The sequence below is a fragment of the Bos taurus genome, chromosome 10, assembly GCF_002263795.3.
Source record: "Bos taurus isolate L1 Dominette 01449 registration number 42190680 breed Hereford chromosome 10, ARS-UCD2.0, whole genome shotgun sequence".
Lineage (NCBI taxonomy): Eukaryota > Metazoa > Chordata > Mammalia > Artiodactyla > Bovidae > Bos > Bos taurus.
Genome location: NC_037337.1, coordinates 59,396,397 through 59,418,676, shown reverse-complemented (window position 1 = coordinate 59,418,676; position 22,280 = coordinate 59,396,397). Strand labels below are relative to the sequence as shown.

Genomic DNA, 22,280 nt, shown 5'->3' with positions numbered 1-22,280 from the left:
CTCCCAGCGACCCCATGGACTGCAGCCTACCATGCTCCTCTGTCCGTGGGATTTTCTGGAGTGGGGTGCCATTGCCTTCTCCAGAGCTGGTTGTATATACTTAGCTAAATCAGGAGAAGCAGATCTGTGGTTTCGGAGGTTGTTATTGCTGTATCCTCTTGTGTATCTTGTTTTCCTTTCTCACTTAATTTTCTCTTTTTCTCATTTTCCTCTTACTCTTTTTTCATCTCTTTATTTCTTTTCATTTAACCTATCTATTCTTGTACTTTGTTGAAATTAAGTTAATATTCCACAGATTTGTGAAGAAACATTTCTAGGTAGAAAGGAATAAGTTCAGTTCAGTTTAGTTGCTCAGTCGTGTCCAACTCTTTGCGACCCCATGAACCACAGCATGCCAGGCCTCCCTGTCATGTCCATCACCAACTCCCGGAGTCTACCCAAACCCATGTGCATTGAGTTGGTGATGCCATCCAACCATCTCATCCTCTGTCGTCCCCTTCTTGTCATGCCCTCAATCTTTCCGAGCATCAGGGTCTTTTCCAATGAGTCAGCTCTTGGCATCAGGTGGCCAAAGTATTGGAGTTTCAGCTTCAACATCAGTCCTTCCAATGAACACCCAGGACTGATCTCCTTTAAGATGGACTGGTTGGATCTCCTTGCAATCCAAAGGACTTTCAAGAGTCTTCTCCAACACCACAGTTCAAAAGTGTCAATTCTTTGGTGCTCAGCTTTCTTTATAGTCCAACTCTCACATCCATACATGACCACTGGAAAACCATAGCCTTGACTAGACAGACCTTTGTTGGCAAAGTAATGTCTCTTTATCTAGGTTGGTCATAACTTTCCTTCCAAGGAGTAAGCGTCTTTTAATTTCATGGCTGCAGTCACCATTGGCAGTGATTTTGGAGCCCAGAAAAATAAAATCAGCCACTGTTTCCACTGTTTCCCCCTCTATTTGCCATGAAGTGATGGGACCGGATGCCATGATCTTAGTTTTCTAAATGTTGAGCTTTAAGCCAACTTTTTCACTCTCCTCTTTCACTTTCATCAAGAGGCTCTTCAGTTCTTTTTCACTTTCTGCCATAAGGGTGGTGTCATCTGTGTATCTGAGGTTATTGATATTTCTCCTTGCAATCTTGATTCCAGTTTGTGCTTCCTCTAGCCCAGCGTTTCTCATGATGTACTCTGCATAGAAGCTAAATAAGCAGGGTGAAAATATACAGCCTTTACGTACTCCTTTTCCTATTTGGAACCAGTCTGTTGTTCCATGTCCAGTTCTAACTGTTGCTGTTGAACTGTTGCTGTTGAAAAGAACAGGGTAGTGAAATCAGTGTGGGAGGCTGGATAACAGCCCTCCCCAAGATATTCACATCTTAATCCCTGGAGCCTGTGCATGTGTGTGTGTGTATGTTAAGGCTCTTCAGTTGTGTCTGACTGCAACCCCATAGACTGTAGCCCACCAGGCTCCTCTGTCCATGGAATTCTCCAGGCAAGAATTCTGGAGTGGGTTGCCATGCCCTCCTCCAGGGCATCTTCCTGACCCAGGGATCAAACCCGTGTCTCTTACAACTCCATTCTCAGATGGGTTCTTTACCACTAGTGCCACCTGAGAAGCCCAGAGCCTATGCATATGTTACTTTATGTGGTAAAAGGGACTTTGTAGGTTTGATTACGAATTTTGTAATGGGGAGATTAATGTGGATCATCTGAGTAGGCATAATATAATCATGAAGTGTCCTTATAAAAGTGAGGCAAGAGGTCAGAGAGGAGAAGGCAAAGTAACCATAGAAGCAGAGATTGGAGTGATATAGCCACAAGCCGAGGAATGCCTCTAGAAAGAGACAAGGAACCTGTTCTCTCCTGGAGCCTCCAGAAGGAACTAGCCTTTGCCACCACCTTGTTTTTAGCCCCCAGCAGGAGGAAACTAATGAAGACAGCATAGCTCGTAGTGTATATGTCTTCTCCTCTAGTAAGTTACAAGTCTCATGAGGGCAGGTCTTGTGTCTTCCCTTTTCTGAACGATTAGCATCCAACATGATTCTTTAATATACAACAAAAATGTATTCTGCAGTGCAGTGAATTAATAATAAGTGCAAATGACTTATATTGTTAGATTCTTAGAGCTGAGGGATTTGATTATTGATGTTTCAAAAAGCTAGAGAGTTGAGTAGCAATTTTAGAATTGAAGTTCTGTTTTTCACTTAAAAATTATTTTTAGGAAATGTGGGCTAACATTACTTATATGATTGTGCAGTCTACTGTGTAGGGTAAGTGTTTTAATTCCTAATTTTTGCTTTACTTAGGTAGATGCTTCCTTATCTTTTCTGGATGGTTTTGTGGCTGAAGAACTAACACAGGGGGCAGCGCCTTACAAACCTCACCACCAACGGCAGGAAGAAAAGCTTTCTCAGGAAAAAGGTAATTTTTCATGAGTTTATAATAAGTTACATTGTAGGGACATGACTTTTTCATGCGATTGGTATCATAGTCATGTAAGTATGTAACTGAGAAGATTTATTATCCCTCTTTAAATCTGCTTGTGACTTGTTCACCCTGGCCTTATTTGGGGTAAACAGAAAAAAAAAGGGGGAGTTCCAAAAGTCATACGTTTCATGTACATAAGTGCCTCAGATCATCTTATAATTTTAAAAGAACTTGAAGGTAGAATTATCATGTTGGTCACTGTGCTAAAGGACTGACAGATGTTCCTGTCAGCATACCTGCAGAAAAACTTCAGAAAAAAAATGCTGGTTACTATGGATAGTGAGTTTCATTTTCATTCTGAACAATCTTGTATATCTAATCAGTGAGTTTAGTAATGGCTAAGAAAGGAAATAATAACTTATATTTTAAAAATGTAGGGTGTCAGGGAAAGACTTCTGTCATGGTTTTAGTCAAGAGGAGATTATAGAAATATTTGATGGTGGATGGGATATGAATAAAGGGAGACCATTGACTTATATATATAGGAATTCAGAATGTTAATACTAAAAAGTTTAATGCTGAAAGTCCTTTTTTTGTTCAGCTGCTGCTGCTGCTAAGTCGCTTCAATCGTGTCCGACTCTGTGCAACCCCATAGACGGCAGCCCACCAGGCTCCCCCATCCCTGGGATTCTCCAGGCAAGAACCCTGGAGTGGGTTGCCATTTCCTTCTCCAATGCATGAAAGTGAAAAGTGAAAGTGAAGTCACTCAGCCGTGTCCGACTCTTAGCGACCCCATGGATTGCAGCCTTCCAGGCTCCTCCATCCATGGGATTTTCCAGGCAAGAGTACTGGAGTCGGGTGCCATTGCCTTCTACTCATTCTTTAATGATTTTGTTGAGTACTTGTTAATTCAGGCTCTGTGCTAGGCAAAAAAGTTCAAGTAAATGGATGATCCTATGATGAAACCAAAAAGTATAAACATTTATATAATCGGCTTGATGGTATTTTTTTGCAGAAGTAGAAGTATTTTCTCTTTTAAGGTTTCAGTTCAGTTCAGTCGCTCAGTCGTGTCCAACTCTTTGTGACCCATGAACCACAGCACGCCAGGCCTCCCTGTCCATCACCAACGCCCAGAGTCCATCCAAACCCATGTACATTGAGTCGGTGATGCCATCCAACCATCTCATCTTCGTCATCCCTTTCTCCTCCTGCCCTCAATCTTTCCCAGCATCAGGGTCTTTTCCAATGAGTCAGCTCTTCGCATCAGGTGGCGAAAGTATTGGAGTTTCAGCTTCAACATTTGCCCATCCAATGAACACCCAGGACTGATCTCATTTAGGATGGACTGGTTGGATCTCCTTGCAGTCCCAGGGACTCTCAAGGGTCTTCTCCAACACCACAGTTCAAAAGCATCAATTCTTTGGCATGCAGCTCTCTTTATAGTTTAATACATTATTTAGTACAATGATACCTAATGGTGTAGAAAGTTCAATTTTCTGTCAAAGGGTAATCAGTTTCCTTCTTATTTAACCCTCATATATTGACAGAATATATAGAGGGGGAAATAAAAATTTTAAATTATAATTACCCAACCTCTGACTCGAGTGCATGTCTTATGACATCCGAGGCACAGGGTGAAAAATGCAGAGTTCCAGAGTGGGAGACGTGGTCCAGTTGCCATATTTCCTTGTTTTCAAATGTTTGGGGGTTTTAAATTGCTCTTTTTTTTGGCTGTGCCTTGTGGCATATGGAATCTTAATTCCCCATCAGGGATTGAATTTGTGCTCCCTACAGCAGAAACGCGCAGCCCTAGCCACTGGACCACCAGGAATTCCCCATCAGTTGCTCTTATTACTGCAATTCAAGGCTAGAATAGGGAAGGGGAGGTAGGACAAGGAGCCTAATTTCTGGTACTCCCTGACTTCTTTCTTAAAATAAGTTAAGTGGCTGAGACAAATATAATAGCCCTGAAACTCCCCAAGCTAGTGTATTAATTTGCCAAGTACATTTTTAATCATAGATTCATCGTTATAAATGAAGTTAAACTGTCAAATTAGGCTTTTCCCCTCTCCTTCAAAATCTATTTCTTAAAAGTTCTCTAAATTAAAATTTCATGAGCCTCAACATCATGGAAAGGGAATCAGTTACAAGACAGGACATAGTAAGTGCTTTAGTAAGTACTTGAGGGGTAAGTTATAAAATCATGTATCTTATGATTTGATGGCAATGACAGGAAGTAAAAAGTTGGTGGAAAATAGGTATTTTCAGCCTAAAAAGTTGTTAATTCTGGAATCTTTCAAGTGTCAATTGGTTCTGATGCTGATCTTGTTTGAAATTTTTGTAAATAATTTATAGTTAAATGTCACTTTTATGAGGGATACAGTACTTCACTCTCTTGGGTAGAAAAATGCCAAGCATGTTAACAACAAATTTCAGGAAAATACTAAGAATTGGTAAAAATAGGTGGGATAGTGAGGAACAAACTTACTACCATTTTGTACCCAAGAGAAACACTGAAGAATCAGTGTGGATTATTCTGTTAAAAAAAAAAAAAAAGATAATGTCATCCAGTCCTATCACTTCATGGCAAATAGATGGGGAAAAAAGTGGAAGCAGTGATTTTATTTTCTTGAACTCCAAAATCACTGTGGACAGTGACTGCAGCCATGAAATTAAAAGACACTTGCTCCTTGGAAGGAAAGCTATGATAAACCTAGACAACATGTTAAAAAGCAGAGATATCACTTTGCCAACAAAGGTCCATGTAGTCAAAGCTATGGTTTTTCCAGTAGTCCTGTACAGATGTGAGAGTTGGACCTTAAAGAAGGCTGAGCACTGAAGAATTGATGGTTTTGAATTGTGCTGGAGAAGACTCTTGAGAGTCCCCTGGACAGCAAGGAGATCAAACCAGTCAATCCTAAAGGAATTCTACCCTGAATATTCATTGGAAGGACTGATGCTGAAGCTCAAAAATACTTTGACCATCTGATGTGAAAAGCTGAGTCATTGGAAAAGATTCTGATACTGGAAAAGATTGAAGATAAAAGGAGAAGGGGGCAGCAGAAGATGGGCTGGTTAGAGAGCATCACCGACTCAATGAGTTTGAGCAAACTCCAAGAGATAGTGGAGGACAAGGAAGCCTGGCATGCTGCATGCAGTCCATGGGGTCACAAAGAGTTGGACACCACTTAGTAACTGAACAGCAGCAGCAGCAACTCCTGTCTACAAAATTAAGGATTTTTGAAAACCACATCAAGTTGAGAATGTTGGTCTCTCAAAAAATAAAATTAATAAGATCTGGGGGTAGTCACAGAAGTATAGCAAATGATAAAGAAGGAATGTGCATATAGTCAAGGCCTCTGAAGTTGTGAAGGATACAAACAAGTTAAATATTGAATTACTTATGCCCAGGATAGTTTATATTTTTATTTCTCACCTGCATTACTCTTGGTAGCTCCCAACTCCCAAGGACTCTCTCTGCTTCTGGCTCATGCTTTCTCTTCTGTATGAATTTCCCTTCATCTGGTTAACTTCTACATATCTGTTAAGTTTCAATTCAGCCATCTTCTGTCTTCTCCTGACTCTCTGTATAGCATTATTCTCTTCCTGCTCCTCAGTTTGCACATATTCATCTAGTTAACTCTCTCCAATTTTTGTCCCTCTAGTCATTTATCTCTGTAAGAATCTTGGGAAATTTTCACTTAATGAAAATAATGTGGTTTGAATGTTATTCTCAATGTTAAGCCTTTCTCAGCCTTTCTTAGATGACAATCTTTAATTCTTCTGTATCATAATCAGAATTTTATCTGACTGTTCTCCAGATATTGTCCTCTTTCATGTCTAGTTTTTTCTTCCCTTCTATTTTCAACTTTTTACCTCTAATTTTGAACTCTTTCTGGTCTTTGCTTAAACATTATCTTAAGTGCTCTTTGTCTTAAACTCTTGAAACATTTCTTGAGCTCTGCTATTACTGAAGTGTCAGTGCAGAGGCTGGATGGCTGGCTGTCACAGATGCTATTTAAAAGAGGCCAATATGGACTAGAAGGTTAAACAGATGATTTGAAAACTTAAAATGAGAGGATATTCTAGCTGAAAAGCACCTTAGAAAGACTTAGACAAGTGGTTTCCAAACATGATTAAGAATCAGAATCACAAAGAGAGTTCTGAAAAAATGATACAGATTTTTGAGTCTTACTTCTGTACCTTTTGTATCTGTGTCTCTGAAAGCCTGGTTGTAGGTATAAAAAGATTTGTAGATTCTGTGAAGTCAGCTTATTCTTGGTTATCTTGGAAACTGCTGATCTTCACTTTATAGACAAAAGAAAGTTCTATTTCACAATCTAGTTAACACCCAACCTACATTAAGAACTGGTTCTCTTGATTATTATTAATGAGCCCATTATTTTTTTCTACTGAGAAGTAGTTCTCTTCTGTATCTTTCATTTAGCTAACAAACAGGCTGATTTATGTAGTACACTTTAGATTAGGTGGTGTTTCCTTTGAAGGAGCCAGTGTGTACTATGACTGAGGGTGCAGTTCTGGAACCAGAGTATCTGATGTTGAGTCTGCCTCTTTCATTTCTTGTCTTGGTACTCTGGGTGTCTTCATTGTAGGCTCTTGACTACAGTTTCCTCATTTGTAAAAGAGAATACTAGTTGCAGAAGTTTACATTTTATTTTCTGAGATACTTTTTATTATTTAAGAAGGTCTTTAATGGCAAACCACTCTGGTATTCTTGCCTGGAAAATCCGATGGATGGAGGAGCTTGGCAGTCTACAGACCATGGATCGCAAAGAGTCAGACACGACTCAGCAACTTCACTTTGTATTGTAAATAGGCAATCCAAAGAGTTAATGTGCCATTTAGGATTGAATTTAGTTAAATAGCATATTAGAAAACAGGGCCTTATGCAAGGCACAGGGTATTGCTTTTTCCCATTAAAGAAATCTGGAAATAGGCAGCCTAGTATTGATGATGGCTTTATGAACATAAAAGAGGAAGGAAGAGAGGAAGATTTTTTTCTTCCAGGAGGATTCCTTCCAGAAGTTGTACACAAAATGTGCATATAATTTCATTGGTCAGAATTCAGTCACATGGTAGAAGAGTCTGGAAATGTTATCTCTTTTCTGGGTGGCTATTTACCTAGTTAAGAATGGAGGGTTCTATAACTTATAAAGAAGAGGAGAGTGGATATTGATATGTGCTCTACCACAATCACAATATGAATTTTGTGGCTCTGGATGAGTCATTTGGGTATACAGACTCAAAGGAATCTGAACCTGGGTAAACCTTGTTCTTTGACAGTAAGGGAGATTTTACATTGAGGGTTCCATCAGTCCAGTTGGTACAGGAATGTGCGTAAGAGCATTTTGTGAAACAAAAACACAGTGAGATCTTCATTCATAGTTCATTAAACATTTTTGCATGAGAAGAGCAACTTATCAGTAGACCTGACTTATCAGTTGTCTTTCCTGGTTGAATTGTTTTTAGCTTTGAAGGGAGCTAAAAAAATGAAAGACTGTTTGTCTTTGATAAATTAATTGTCTGAAAACTGTAGTAGAGATTCAATAAATAATAGCTGCTTTGTTATTATTATTACTATAAATATTTGATTAGATTATTTCCCAGACGCTTTCCAGTTTAAAAATTGTCACTGAATCCTAGTATTCAGTTATTTTATTTCAGTATTAAATGGTGCTTTTGATAATTTTTGCTTTTTTCATAATTTTTGCTTTGTTTTAAATATGAACCTCTGTTTTTGTTTTAAAATTCTAGTTCTCAATTTTGAACCATATGGACTCTCTTTTTCTTCATCTGGCTTCACTGGACGACAGTCTCCTGCTGGCATTTCTCTTGGTTCAGATATATCTGGGAATAGTACAGAGACCGGACTAAAAGAGTAAGTTCCTTTCTTATTAAAATTGAGAACATGGGAGTGTTTAAATGTCTTTAAATGTTGAAGGGTTCCTGAAAGCTAAATTCTGCATGGGTTGTTGTTTCTATGTATTGCTTTCAAAGTACTGATAGTGTGCAGACTGTCATACTTTAAGAGAGCTTGCTTCCAAGACAGTACAGAAAGTATACATACTTTGTGTGTGTTATTACTGTATACCATGTATACACACACACATTTTTAAAGTAGTGTATCAGAACTTCTATACCCAGGTGAGTATTCAACATATCATTCCACATTCCTCATAATCTATTTCTTAAAACCATCTCATTGGAAATTGACAAACATAGATGAACATAAAATAAGGTGGCAGGTGACAGACTTCACTTGATAAAGCTGTATATTTTGTTCAGAATGCTTTCAGAGCCTCTTTACAGCCACCTTGAAATTTGGTGATACATTTGTCTAAACGTCTAAACATGGAACCAAATCTCCATCCTTTTTAGGTAATTTTTATTTTTGAAATATGAATACATTAGAAATTATGATCAAGTTAATAAAATGAGATAATGTATGCAAAGTGCCTTGTACAACCCAATACATAATAAATGATTGATAAATGGTACTAATATAATTAATAACTGTCATTCTGTCATTATTGTTATTAACTAAAAGCTGAATTTACTACATAAAAGTTGTAGTCAATCTGGATAACTGGTTAGTATACCAATGTGACATAAAATAATGAAAATGGCATTTTTGTTTGTGAAGGAGCTTCTTCTAAAAGAATTCAAAAATATTTTGTGTAATGGCAGCATTGTTGAAATAAATGATAAAATCTCATATGAAAGATGACATTTGAATTGACTCAGTGACCTTATTTTATGTTCATCTTTGTATTTGTCAGCCTTCCAGTGAGATGGTTATAAGAAGGATTTATCAGAAGAATGACAGAATATGAGAAACATAGATGATATGCTGAGTGAAAAGGCATAAGTTCAAAACCTCTTTCCTAGCGTTTTTTTCCCCTGCTCTGTTGACACCCTTTTCTTTCCCAGACATTTAATGTCAGCATTACAAGCATGGGGTGCAGATATGGTCCATGAACATATAATGGTGGTGGTGGTGATAGCATTTAAGTACCTTAGACAGCGAATAGAGAGGCAAGGCAAGGAGAAACAGAAAACCCAAACCCTCCCAATCCAGGGAGGAAATGTAGTCCCTTTTACTGAACAACAGATGATGGCACCTGCTTTTTTAGTATTGGAACTAGGGTCTGGGGGACTTGACAGGACCTTGTGAATCCTATATGTGTACATGTACTGCATGCAGAGAAAAGACATTTGGCAAAGCTGCTAAGGAATTATACATATGCCGTATTATCATGAAATGCAGTGTGAGGGATGAATTTAAAATTTCTATCTAAAAAGGACCACAGCTCACACATTATTTCAGATTAGGAACCTGTGTGGTAATTGGCAAGGTGAATCAGCTTTAGAGAGGAGATGATGGTTCTTCTTCAGTCTCTGGCAAGTTGAGAATAAAGTGAAGTGGAAGTGAAGTTGCTCAGTTGTGTCCGACTCTTTGCGACCCCATGGACTGTAGCCTACCAGGTTCCACTGTCCATGGGATTTTCCAGGCAAGAATACTGCAGTGGGTTGCCATTTCCTGCTCCATAAGATCTTCCTGACCCAGGGATTGAACCTGGGTCTCCCACATTGTAGGCAGACACTTTACCGTCTGAACCAGAATAAAGTACAGCAAGCCGATTTAGAATTTCTTACCTTAAGTCCTATTGTAGAGCAGCACCCTAGCTCGAATGGGAATTTCTGGAGCTCAAAGTATATTCCCAGTCTTTGAATGTTGAGTGAGTGAGTGAAAGTCACTCAGTCGTGTCCAACTCTTTTTGACCCCATGAACTATACAGTCCATGGAATTCTCCAGGCCAGAATACTAGAGTGGGTAGCCTTTCCCTTCTCCACGGGATTGTCCCAAACCAAGGATCAAACCCAGGTCTCCCACAATGCAGGTGGATTCTTTACCAGCTGAGCCACCAGGGAAGCCCAAGAATACTGGAGTGGGTAGCCTATCCCTTCTTCTGCATATCTTTCTGACCCAGGAATCAAACCAGGGTCTCCTGCATTACAGGCAGATTCTTTACCAGCTGAGGTACCAGGGAAGCCCCTTCTGAAGATTGCTTCATTGGGCTTCACTGGTGGCTCAGATTGTAAAGGATTCACCTGCAATGTGAGAGACCTGGATTTGATCCCTGGGTTGAGAAGAGCCCCTGAAGAAGGCAACAGCTACCCACTCTGGTATTCTTGGCTAGAGAAGTCCGTGGACAGAGGAGCCTGGCAGGCAGCGGTTTTGAAGATTGTTTGGCCATAATTTACATCTGTGTTTGAATGGCCTGATTAAAAATAGCACAAAAGGTATACCATATAAAACCATGTATTATATTAATATTATTATTGTCAAAATCCAGGCAAAGATGACTGATGTTTAAAATTTTTTTACAGTGTTTCATATCAGAAAGAAGCGTATTTTGTGTGTGAAATGGTTTTATGCTGCTCTCATATACTTCCTATTTAGACTTTCTATATGTAATGCATGATAGTGAAAATTTTTGTGGCTCAGATCATGCACTCCTTATTGCCAAATTCAGACTTAAATTGAAGAAAGTAGGGAAAACCACTAGACCATTCAGGTATGACCAAAATCACATCCCTTATGATTATACAGTGGAAGTGAGAAATAGATTTAAGGGACTCGATCTGATAGATAGAGTGCCTGATGAACTAAGGACGGAGGTTCGTGACATTGTACAGGAGGCAGGGATCAAGACCATCCCCATGGAAAAGAAATGCAAAAAAGCAAAATGGCTGTCTGAGGAGGCCTTATAAATAGCTGTGAAAAGAAGAGAAGCGAAAAGCAAAGGAGAAAAGGAAAGATAGAAGCATCTGAATGCAGAGTTCCAAAGAATAGCAAGGAGAGATAAGAAAGCCTTCCTCTGTGATCAATGCAAAGAAATAGAGGAAAACAACAGAATGGGAAAGACTAGAGATCTCTTCAAGAAAATTAGAGATACCAAGGGAACATTTCATGCAAAGATGGGCACAATAAAGGACAGAAATGGTATGGACCTGACAGAAGCAGAAGATATTAAGAAGAGGTGGCAAGAATACACAGAAGAACTGTTCACAACCCAGATAATCACGATGGTGTGATCACTCACCTAGAGCCAGACATCCTGGAATGTGAAGTCAAGGAAGTCAAGGACCTTAGGAAGCATCACTACAAACAAAGCTAGTGGAGGTGATGGAATTCCAGTTGAGCTATTTCAAATCCTAAAATCATGCTGTGAAAGTTTTGCACTCAATATGCCAGCAAATTTGGAAAACTCAGCAGTGGCCACAGGATTGGAAAAGGTCAGTTTTCATTCCAATCCCAAAGAATGGCAATGCCAAAGAATGCTCAAACTACCTACCGCACAATTGCACTCATCTCACACGCTAGTAAAGTAATGCTCAAAATTCTGCAAGCCAGGCTTCAGCAATATGTGAACTGTGAACTTCCAGATGTTCAAGCTGGTTTTAGAAAAGGCAGAGGAACCAGACAGCAAATTGCCAACATCCGTTGGATCATGGAAAAAGCAAGAGAGTTCCAGAAAAACATCTATTTCTGCTTTATGACTATGCCAAAGCCTTTGACTGTGTGGATTACAATAAACTGTGGAAAATTCTTCAAGAGATGGGATTACCAGACCACCTGACCTGCCTCTTGAGAAACCTATATGCAGGTCAGGAAGCAACAGTTAGAACTGGACATGGAACAACAGACTGGTTCCAAATAGGAAAAGGAGTATGTCAAGGCTGTATATCGTCACCCTGCTTATTTAGCTTATATGCAGAGTACATCATGAGAAACGCTGGGCTGAAAGAAGCACAAGCTGGAAAATCAATAATGTTAGATATGCAGATGACACCACCCTTATGGCAGAAAGTGAAGAGGAACTAAAAAGCCTCTTGATGAAAGTGAAAGAGGAGAGTGAAAAAGTTGGCTTAAAGCTCAACAGTCAGAAAACGAAGATCATGGCATCTGGTCCCATCACTTCATGGGAAATAGATGGGGAAACAGTGGAAACATTGTCAGCCTTTATTTTTTGGGGCTCCAAAATCACTGCAGATGGTGATTGCAGCCATGAAATTAAAAGACACGTACTCCTTGGAAGGAAAGTTATGACCAATCTAGATAGCATATTAAAAAGCAGAGACTTTACTTTGCCAACAAAGGTCCATCTATTCAAGGCTATGGTTTTTCCAGTAGTCACGTATGGATATGAGAGTTGGACTGTGAAGAAAGCTGAGCGCCGAAGAATTGATGCTTTTGAACTGTGGTGTTGGAGAAGACTCTTGAGAGTCCCTTGGCCTGCAAGGAGATCCAACCAGTCCATTCTAAAGGAGACTAGTCCTGGGTGTTCTTTGGAAGGAATGATGCTAAAGCTGAAATTCCAGTACTTTGTCCAGCTCATGTGAAGAGTTGACTCATTGGAAAAGACTGTGATGCTGGGAGGGATTGGGGGCAGGAGGAGAAGGGGAGGACGGAGGATGAGATGGCTGGATGGCATCACCGACTCCATGGACGTGAGTCTGAGTGAACTCCGGGAATTGGTGATGGACAGGGAGGCCTGGTGTGCTGCAGTTCATGGGGTCACAAAGAGTCGGACATGACTGAGTGACTGAACTGAACTGATAGGCGTGTGTGCCTGTTATAGAGGATGAGATAGTTGGATGGCATCACTGACCCAATGGACATGAGTTTGATCAGACTCTGGGAGATAGTGAAGCACAGGAAAGCCTGGCATGCTGCACTTCATGGGGTCACAAAGAGTTGGACACGACTTAGCAACTTAACAACAATAATGCAGGCTCCATTTTCCTTCCCTTTCTCATTTTTGCCAGTTATTGTGGGTTGAATTCCCTGGGAAGTGCATTTGGAGATGGAATTTAGCATGCAAAATATTAAGGAGTGTCCTTGGCATTGTCAGCTGTGGAAGGGAAGGAAAAGAAGAGGGTTGGGCAGAAAAAGAAGTCTAGAATCAATGTTGTTGTTGCCAACAACAGTGTCTGCCAACTCACTTGGAAGCTCTGGAGCTAGAATGGCCCATCAGAGCTGTCCTGAGTTGGGCTGAAATGGGTGGCCAGGACTCTATATGTCTGCTCATTAATTATTGGATGTGGGTGGCCTGGGAAAAGGGCATTTTCTGCAACTGATGTGACTCTACAACTGAGGCAAATCCCTAAGGGTTCTACAGTCCCAGCAGCTGCACCAGTGACTCCTTCATTGAACGGGGATCTGGATGGAACATCCCAGGAACTACTACGCTTACTTTTCTTTTTTTTTATTAAATTAATATTTGAATCATTTGGAGAGTTTCTCTTTTTTTTTTTAAACTACCCCTTAATAATTAAAGGATATGTTTTGGTAAACAAGGTTACAAAACACACTGTCATTCTCCTGGGGGATTCATGAATCCCTTGTTGCTGTTGAGCATCCTAGAGATGCTAGGGTCATTTTAGTGGCTCCCGTGATGACTTTTTTATCTGCTCACACAAGATCAACCAGTTTTCTTCTGAAAGGTTTGATAGGTAAGTAACAGGATTTTGTTTGTTTGTTAACTTTTAAGAAAACTCTTTGGTACCTGAAAGAGAGAAATGAAGATATTTATAAAGGAACATTCAACATTTGTTGAATGGACTGATTTCCTGTAGGGCGTTCTTTATTAGCGTTAGACTTTCTTTTAGACAGTTGGTACTTAATAGCATTAGTTCTTCACTCAGTATGAAGTATAATGATCTTTTTTTGTTTCTGGAGTACTACAGAAAATCAAACTGACTGTGATTCCAACAAATCATTAAGTAGAATGAAGTAGAATAACAATCAGTACAGATATTTCTGAAATCTTATTATAGAGTCATTTCATGATCTGCCTATCTTGTAGCACAAATTTTAAAACTGCAGTTTTAGATCATGGCAGAGATACTTAATGAGTTGGTGCCAAGGACACATGGTTCTTAAATGAAAACAATAGAGGTAGTCTTTGGTTGTTTGAGCCTACACTTAGGATTTGCAGCTGTAGCTTCTGGGACAACAGTAGATGAGTCTTAATCCTAATCACTGCTTTATTCTTCTTCACCTCAGGTATTAACTCCTCACATTCATGCTTTTTCCAAAAGTATCATTAATACTTTTTTCTTTTATAGATCAAACCTCATTCATTTTTATTAATGTACTTTATAATAGTTAATGGGGCTTTTCTGGTGGTTCAGTGGTAAGGAATCTGCCTGCCAATGTAGGAATGTGGGTTCAATCCGTGGGTCAGGAAGAACCCTGGAGAAGGAAATGGCAACCACTTCGTTGTTCTTACCTGAGAAATCCCTTGGACAGAGGAGCTGGGTGGGTCTCAAAAGAGTTGGACACGACTTAGTGACTAAACAGCAATAATAGGTGAAAATGTAGATTGTGTTCACATTAATAAAATCTTTTGGATTAAAGGTAAATTTACACATAGGAGTAGATTTGAATGAATTTTTTTTTTTTGCTTTCCACAGGATTTTATGTAGTGAATTTATAGAGTGTTAATTCCTTCATTAAGTGATTATAGCTATGAAACTATGTCATTTCTGATCTTTAACCCATCAGAAGTAAGGATAATTTTGAAAAGTCCATACACTGAAAGGAACTGATTTATAGTATTTCTGTTTTTGGACATCTTATTCAAACAATTAAATGAAAATTAAATGATCTGAAATTTTAAACTAAGCCTTGAGTTCTGTTGCATTAAATATTTTGGCTGGAGGGTTGGTGAAGGTTGGCTTTAACTAAAATCAAAACTGTAGATCTCAATTTTATTTCTGGCATATAGAATATAATCTGAAAGCTATTTCTAAAAGATGACAACAAAGATGTGTTTTTTAAAAAATGCCTCATGAAGGTAACCATTTAGCAGTTATTTAAACTGACTTGATTTCATTATCAATCTCCTTAGGACAAATGGCTTGAAGCTGGAAGGTATAAAGAAATTGTGGGGGAAAGAGGGCTATCTTCCCAAGAAAGAAAGCAAAACTGGTGATGAAACAGAAGCTCTGCCAGTTCCTCAGGAGAGTATAATGATGGAGAATGGAGATCAAACTGTAACAAAAAAGGATCCATCTCAAGTCCTTACCCAATCTAAAGAGGAGAAAGAAAAGCAGCTGCTGGCATCATCATTGTTTGTTGGGCTAGGATCAGAAAGTACAATCAATTTGGTAAGTAGTCAGTTATATTCCTCTGAGAATCTTATGTCCCCTGTTTTGAACAAAAAAACTGGCTCTACAAAAGCTCATGACTGTTAATCTATACACATTGTGGGAATGGCTCCCGCAGCTCCAAAGCCATCAGTGACATACCTTTTATATTCCTGAAGGAGAAAATCTTACTGGCTCAGCTTCAGTCAGGTGTTCTCTTTAGTCAGTGCAAGGGTCAGAGTCCAGATTAAGTTGCAAATATGACCATGTGTATTATCACCCCCATTGGTGGAAAGGACAGGCCTCAGTGGAAAGGGGACTTGATGGAAATTAAAAATAGTAATAGTTAACAATATTGATGTGTCTATGGAAAAAGTACTTCTTAAAATGGTTATTTTTAATAGTGAAAAATAGGAATCAATTTAGATGTCTTAAGAGGATGGGTACATAAATTATATTAGCACTGAATATGACTTTGTCATTAAAAATGATAAATACTACATTGTAAAATTTAAAAATACTTACATATATCAAGCAAAACCCCCCCAGAATATTAATTTTTTATATTGCTTGTAACTGTTAAGATAAAAGTGTATTGAGGTTGAAAGGAATTATACAAAAGTGATAATTATATTCAGAAATTTTGATTATGATTTGCAAAAATTTTTATGCTGATATATTATTCTCTTAGTAAAAGAATAAACTGTGGAGTGAAGGACAGGTGCTATTTTTGAGTGTCTGTGTATTCCATATGTAATTTTCCATTTGATGGGCAAATGATCCCACCTAGTGCAAAATTATGATTAGAGCTATATTTTCTTCAGTTTTATATCACAGTTTTTTTCATCCTTCACCTCCCTTGGTGGAATTTTCCCTCCATCTCTGTCAACACTAGTCAAGTCTCTAGGCTACATTCTTTGCCTGTATCTCTTTCTTTTCCAGAGCTTATTTTTGTCAGACTTGATAATCAGAAAAAGTGAATTGAATTCATTTTAAAAGTATTAATAGGTAATTAATGTATCTTAATGTTGTCTCAGCATGTGTAGTTCAGCAGCAGAGTGACTGATCTTGAGTCCGTGAACTGTTCCAGCAGGCTGTGGTGGTTTCCATTGAATGATCTGTCACTAATAGGGCAAGTTCTCAGTGGTCAGAGAGCATCAGGGTCAGGGTGCTCCAAGGCTTATGAAGCCCTGATTGGTGAGCCTTTTTCCTGGTGTTGAAGGATTTCTACCTTCTCAACAAAGTACATAGCTTTCAGAGTATTTCTCAGGAGAACATTCAGGGTGATAAATTAATTAGACTTTTCTTTTTTTTGGTGGGCTCGAAATAAGAAATGTAAGTAGGATGTTTTTCTATTTAAGTTAGGTTAAATCCTTTCTGCGTTACCCCTCACATTTTTCTTTTTTCTTCAGCTGTCACTAGATTAGTTGGAAAAAAAGAGTGTAAAAAGAGTGTATTTCCTTGTTTCGGGGGGCTCTGAATTATGTGAGGAACTGTGTTATAACTCAGATGGCATCATGCAGAAAGGAGGGGAAGCAAATAATTATGTAAAATTAGCATGTATTATTTTTTAATAATACATGTAATAATGTTGTTGAGTTGCTCAGTTGTGTCTGACTCTTTGCAACCCCATGGACCATAGGATTCTAGGCCTCTCTGTCCCTCACCATCTCCCAAAGTTTGCCCAAATTTATGTCCATTGCATTGGTGATGCCATCCAGTCATCTCTTTGTGAGGCAAGAGGGCTCTTGAGCCATCACTCTTGCATGAATTCTCAGCCATTTCCTTGGGAGGCTTAGCTCAAGAATAGCAAACTTGCTGTTCCCATCCCCTGAGTCTGTAATGTACTTCACTAGTCACTTTTAGAATTCTTTGCTTCTGTGAGTTCTAGTTAGCCAGTGCTAGTTGATTATTAAGGTAAAGTCAGTTTTTCTTCCCTGTTTATTGACTCACAGATCATAAAAATAGGACTATTATAGATTACTGAGCCAAAGTTTGAGGCATCCCTATGTTTAAGGGTATTTTAGCTTCTACAGGACAACTCTGGAAACAAAAAATTGCTAACTTTCTCACTGTTTTTAATTTGTGCAATTCTGTACTCTAGCATTCTGAAATCTAACAAGATTTAGAATTGTTCATTGTTGACTTTTTGACCTTATTTCTTTTTCTGGTTTTATGTGTTTTTAATGAGAAGTAGATTTAGCTTAATAGTAGATTTAGCTTATGTAGCTGTCAGAATTTTAGGGCTTAACATTTTATTCATCTCTAATAGGTAGAACCTTAGCTAGTTACTACATTGTTCATTTGAAATGATTAAAAAAAAGTTTGACTCATGATGTAGTAGAATGGTTTCTTTTTGTATTATTATGTTTTATCTTTGCAGCTCGGAAAAGCAGATACCATTTCTCACAAGTTTAGAAGGAAATCAAAAATCAAAGAAACCAAAAGTGAGGAAACAACCACTGATCAAAATATAATCCGTTCTTCCTTTAGTTCTTCATCAAATGTGACTTACGAAGAAGATTATTGTTTGGATAATTTGCAGGATAGAGGAGACAAAGAATTAAAGAAATTTTCTCTCAGTTCAGAACTTTTGGATTCTGAGTCACTGACAGAACTGCCCTTGGTTGAGAAAATCTCAAATTGCAGGCTGTCTACACCCTCTTTGTTTGCTGATAACAACATGGAAGTTTTTCATCCTCCTCAAGCCACTCCAGCCTCAGTTGCCAATGAAATCTCTTTAGCTTCTTCTTTGTTGGAAGAAACTACTGAACACATACATTCAGATCTTATGGAGGTCTGTAATAATGAAGCCATATCTGTGTCTTCTTACAAAATTTGGAAAGATGATTGTTTGTTGGTGGTCTGGTCAGTTTTTAATAAGAGTGGTTTGGAACTGAAAAGTGCTAACTTAGAAATGGCTCCTGCAGAAAATTTCAAGGTAAGACAATGAATGGTTTATTTTTTCTGCCTTAAATGGACAGTGCTTCCTTAGTGTTTCTACTGTTGATGCTTCTGATGGCTTATAAATTTCTCCCACATCCTTGTTTCTTCTTTAGCAAAAAAAAAAGGTGTGACAGATTTTTAAAATTATTTTAAGTGGGACAAATCATTCAAAGGAGACAAGGGAACATAATAAAGATTGTATTAGAGAAGACTGAGAAAACTGATCCAATTTCTTCTCTGAGCTAGAATGCATTGAGTGGGATATTACCTGGGCCTGACCTGGCAGAAATTCCTAACTGTAGATGTGTGCGTTGTGCTGCCATGCTGTGTTAAGTCACTTCAGTTGTGTCTGACTCTTTGTGACCCTATGGACTGTTGCCTGCCCTGCTCCCCTGTCCATGGATTCTCCAGGCAAGAATACTGGAGTGGGTTGCCGTGCCCTCCTCCAGGGCATCTTCCTGACCTAGAGATCAAACCCACGTCTCCTGCAGCTCCCTCATTGTAGGCGGATTCTTTACTGCTAAGCCACCAGAGAAGCCCATAGATATACATTAGAATCACCTAATTCTAAAAACCTAAAAACAAACCAAAACCCAGTTCAGTTGTCTGAGCTTTACCACCAGAACTTGATTTGAGTAAGGGTGGAGAATGAGAGGGAAAGATAGACCTGTTTTTTGTTTTTGTTTTTTCTTTAAATTCTCCTAGCTTTAAAAACCTGCTACTAGTTAGTATTGAGAGCCACAGGACTGTTGTTGTTGTTGTTGTTTTTTGGTTGTTGTTAAACCACATAGACATTTTCATTGTAATGCTGTTTGTTGCATACTTCTGACCTATGTATTGTTATTTCTTAATTATCTATGCTAGTGAATTTTTCTCAAGTGAAGTTGTCAGTTATCCTAGTGTTGTGGCTTGTTATTAATATCTCACTATAGTATGCTTTTGTACCAATTCAGTTAAATAGAATATTGGTATTCATGTGAAAGTCTGTATTGATACCTTCTTCAGTACTTACTTTACTTTTATTTACAGATCACTGAGCAACCTGGATGCTGTTTGCCCGTAATAGAAGCAGAAAGCACCAAAATTTTTCAATATAGTGTGCAGATGGAAAAACCATTTACAGAAGGAAATCTGTCTGGTTTTATAACTTATCAAGTGATGGATACTCACTCTGTTCAGCTTGAATTTTCAGTAAACTTATCACTGTTAGATTTCATTAGGTAAATATTTTTTGGAATATTAATTCAAGTTGTTCATTCTTTCAGCAAGTATTTACTAGGCTCTTCTCTGGACAGAGCACTGTACTAGGTGCTAGGGAGTATAACACCACAAAGGGAGGAGAGGGTTCATTCTAGAGAGAGATATTGAATAGTTATACAGATGGATGTATAACTGTGAATTGTCCTATGAACAGGAAGTAAATGGTGTGATGGATGATTATAGTGTGGGGGACCCTGTATAGGATAGGGTTGGCTAACCTATGGAAAACTTCTGAGAGAAACTAATGTTAGTGTTTCAGTTCAGTTCAGTCGCTCAGTCATGTCCAACTCTTTGCGACCACATGGACTGCCGCATACCGGGCCTCCCTGTCCATCACCAACTCCCGGAGTTTACTCAAACTCATGTCCATTGAATCAGTGATGCCATCCAACCATCTCATCCTCTATTGTCCCTTTACTCGCCTTCAATCTTTCTCAGCATCACGGTCTTTTCAAATGAGTTAGTTCTTTGCATCAGGTGGCCAAAGTATTGGAGTTTCAGCTTCATCAGTCCTTCCAATGAACACCCAGGACTGATCTCCTTTAGGATGGACTGGTTGGATCTCCTTGTAGTCCAAGAGACTCTTAAGAGTCTTCTCCAACACTTCAGTTCAAAAGCATCAATTCTTCGGCACTCAGCTTTCTTTATAGTCTAACTCTCACATCCATACATGACTACTGGAAAAATCATAGCTTTGACTAGATGGACTTTTGTCGGCAAAGTAATGTCTCTGCTTTTGAATATGCTGTCTGGGTTGGTCATAACTTTCCTTCCAAGGAGTATGTGTCTTTTAATTTCATGGCTGCAGTCATCATCTGCAGTGATTTTGGAGCCCAAAAAATTAAAGTCAGCCACTGTTTCCACTGTTTGCCCATCTATTTGCCATGAAGTGATGGGACCGGATGCCATGATGTTAGTCTTCTGAGTGTTGAGCTTTAAGCCAACTTTTTCACTCTCCTCTTTCACTTTCATCAAGAGGCTCTTCAGTTCTTTTTCACTTTCTGCCATAAGGGTGGTGTCATCTGCATATCTGAGGTTATTGATATTTCTCCCGGCAATCTTGATTCCAGCTTGTGCTTCATCCACCCCAGCATTTCTCATGATGTATTCTGCATATAAGTTAAATAAGCAGGGTGACAATATACAGCCTTGACGTACTCCTTTCCCAATTTGGAACCAGTCTGTTGTTCCATGTCCAGTTCTAACTGTTGCTTCCTGACCTGCATACAGATTTCTCAAGAGGCAGGTCAGGTGGTCTGGTTCCCATCTGTTTCAGAATTTTCCACAGTTTATTCTGATCCACACAGTCAAAGGCTTTGGCATAGTTAATAAAGCAGAAATAGATGTTTTTCTGGAACTCTCTTGCTTTTTCAGTGATCCAGCAGATGTTGGCAATTTGATTTCTGGTTCCTCTGCATTTTCTAAAACCAGCTTGAACATCTGGAAGTTCACAGTTCATGTATCACTGAAGTCTGGCTTGGAGAATTTTGAGCATTACTTTACTAACATGTGAGATAAGTGCAATTGTGTGATATTTTAAGCATTCTTTGACATTGCCTTTCTTTGGGATTGGAATGAAAACTGACCTTTTCCAGTCCTGTGGCCCCTGCTGAGTTTTCCAAATTTGCTGGCATATTGAGTGCAGCACTTTCACAGCATCATATTTCAGGATTTGAAATAGCTCAACTGGAATTCTATCACCTCCACTAGCTTTGTTCGTAGTGATGCTTCCTCAGGCCCACTTGACTTCACATTCCAGGATGTCTGGCTCTAGGTGAGTGATCATACCATTGTGATTATCTTGGTTGTGAAGCTCTTTTTGTACAGTTCTTCTGTGTACTCTTGCCATCTCTTCTTAATATGTTCAGTTTCTGTTTAGGTACATACCATTTCTGTCCTTTATTGAGCCCATCTTTGCATGAAATGTTCCCTTGGTATCTCTAATTTTCTTGAAGAGATCTCTAGTCTTTCCCATTCTGTTGTTTTCCTCTTTCTTTGCATTGATCGCTGAGGAAGGCTTTCTTATCTCTCCTTGCTGTTCTTTGGAACTCTGCATTCAGATGCTTATATCTTTCCTTTTCTCCTTTGCTTTTCGCTTCTCTTCTTTTCACAGCTATTTGTAAGGCCTCCTCAGACAGCCACTTTGCTTTTTTGGATTTCTTTTTCTTGGGGATGGTCTTGATCCCTGTCTCCTGTACAATGTCACGAACCTCCATCCATAGTTCATCAGGCACTCTGTCTATCAGATCTAGTCCCTTAAATCTATTTCTCACTTCCCCTGTATAATCATAAGGGATTTGATTTAGATCATACCTGAATGGTCTAGTGGTTTCCCCCACTTTCTTCAATTTCAGTTTGAATTTGGCAATAAGGAGTTTGTGATCTGAGCCACAGTCAGCTCCCGGTCTTGTTTTTGCTGACTGTATGGAGCTTCTCCATCTTTGGCTGCCAAGAGTATGATCAGTCTGATT

The 22,280-nt window shown here is 38.9% G+C and overlaps 1 protein-coding gene across 1 annotated transcript in view; it reads left to right on the top strand.

Annotated features, from left to right (window-relative positions):
* AP4E1 (adaptor related protein complex 4 subunit epsilon 1) overlaps nucleotides 1-22,280 on the top strand; it is a 69,412-nt gene that overhangs the window by 41,451 nt on the left and 5,681 nt on the right. The window contains exons 15-19 of the mRNA XM_003586581.6: nucleotides 2,304-2,418; nucleotides 8,200-8,323; nucleotides 15,366-15,624; nucleotides 17,987-18,544; nucleotides 19,579-19,769. Of these exons, the coding sequence (XP_003586629.2) occupies nucleotides 2,304-2,418; nucleotides 8,200-8,323; nucleotides 15,366-15,624; nucleotides 17,987-18,544; nucleotides 19,579-19,769 (1,247 nt within the window). The remainder of the gene's footprint in view (nucleotides 1-2,303; nucleotides 2,419-8,199; nucleotides 8,324-15,365; nucleotides 15,625-17,986; nucleotides 18,545-19,578; nucleotides 19,770-22,280) is intronic.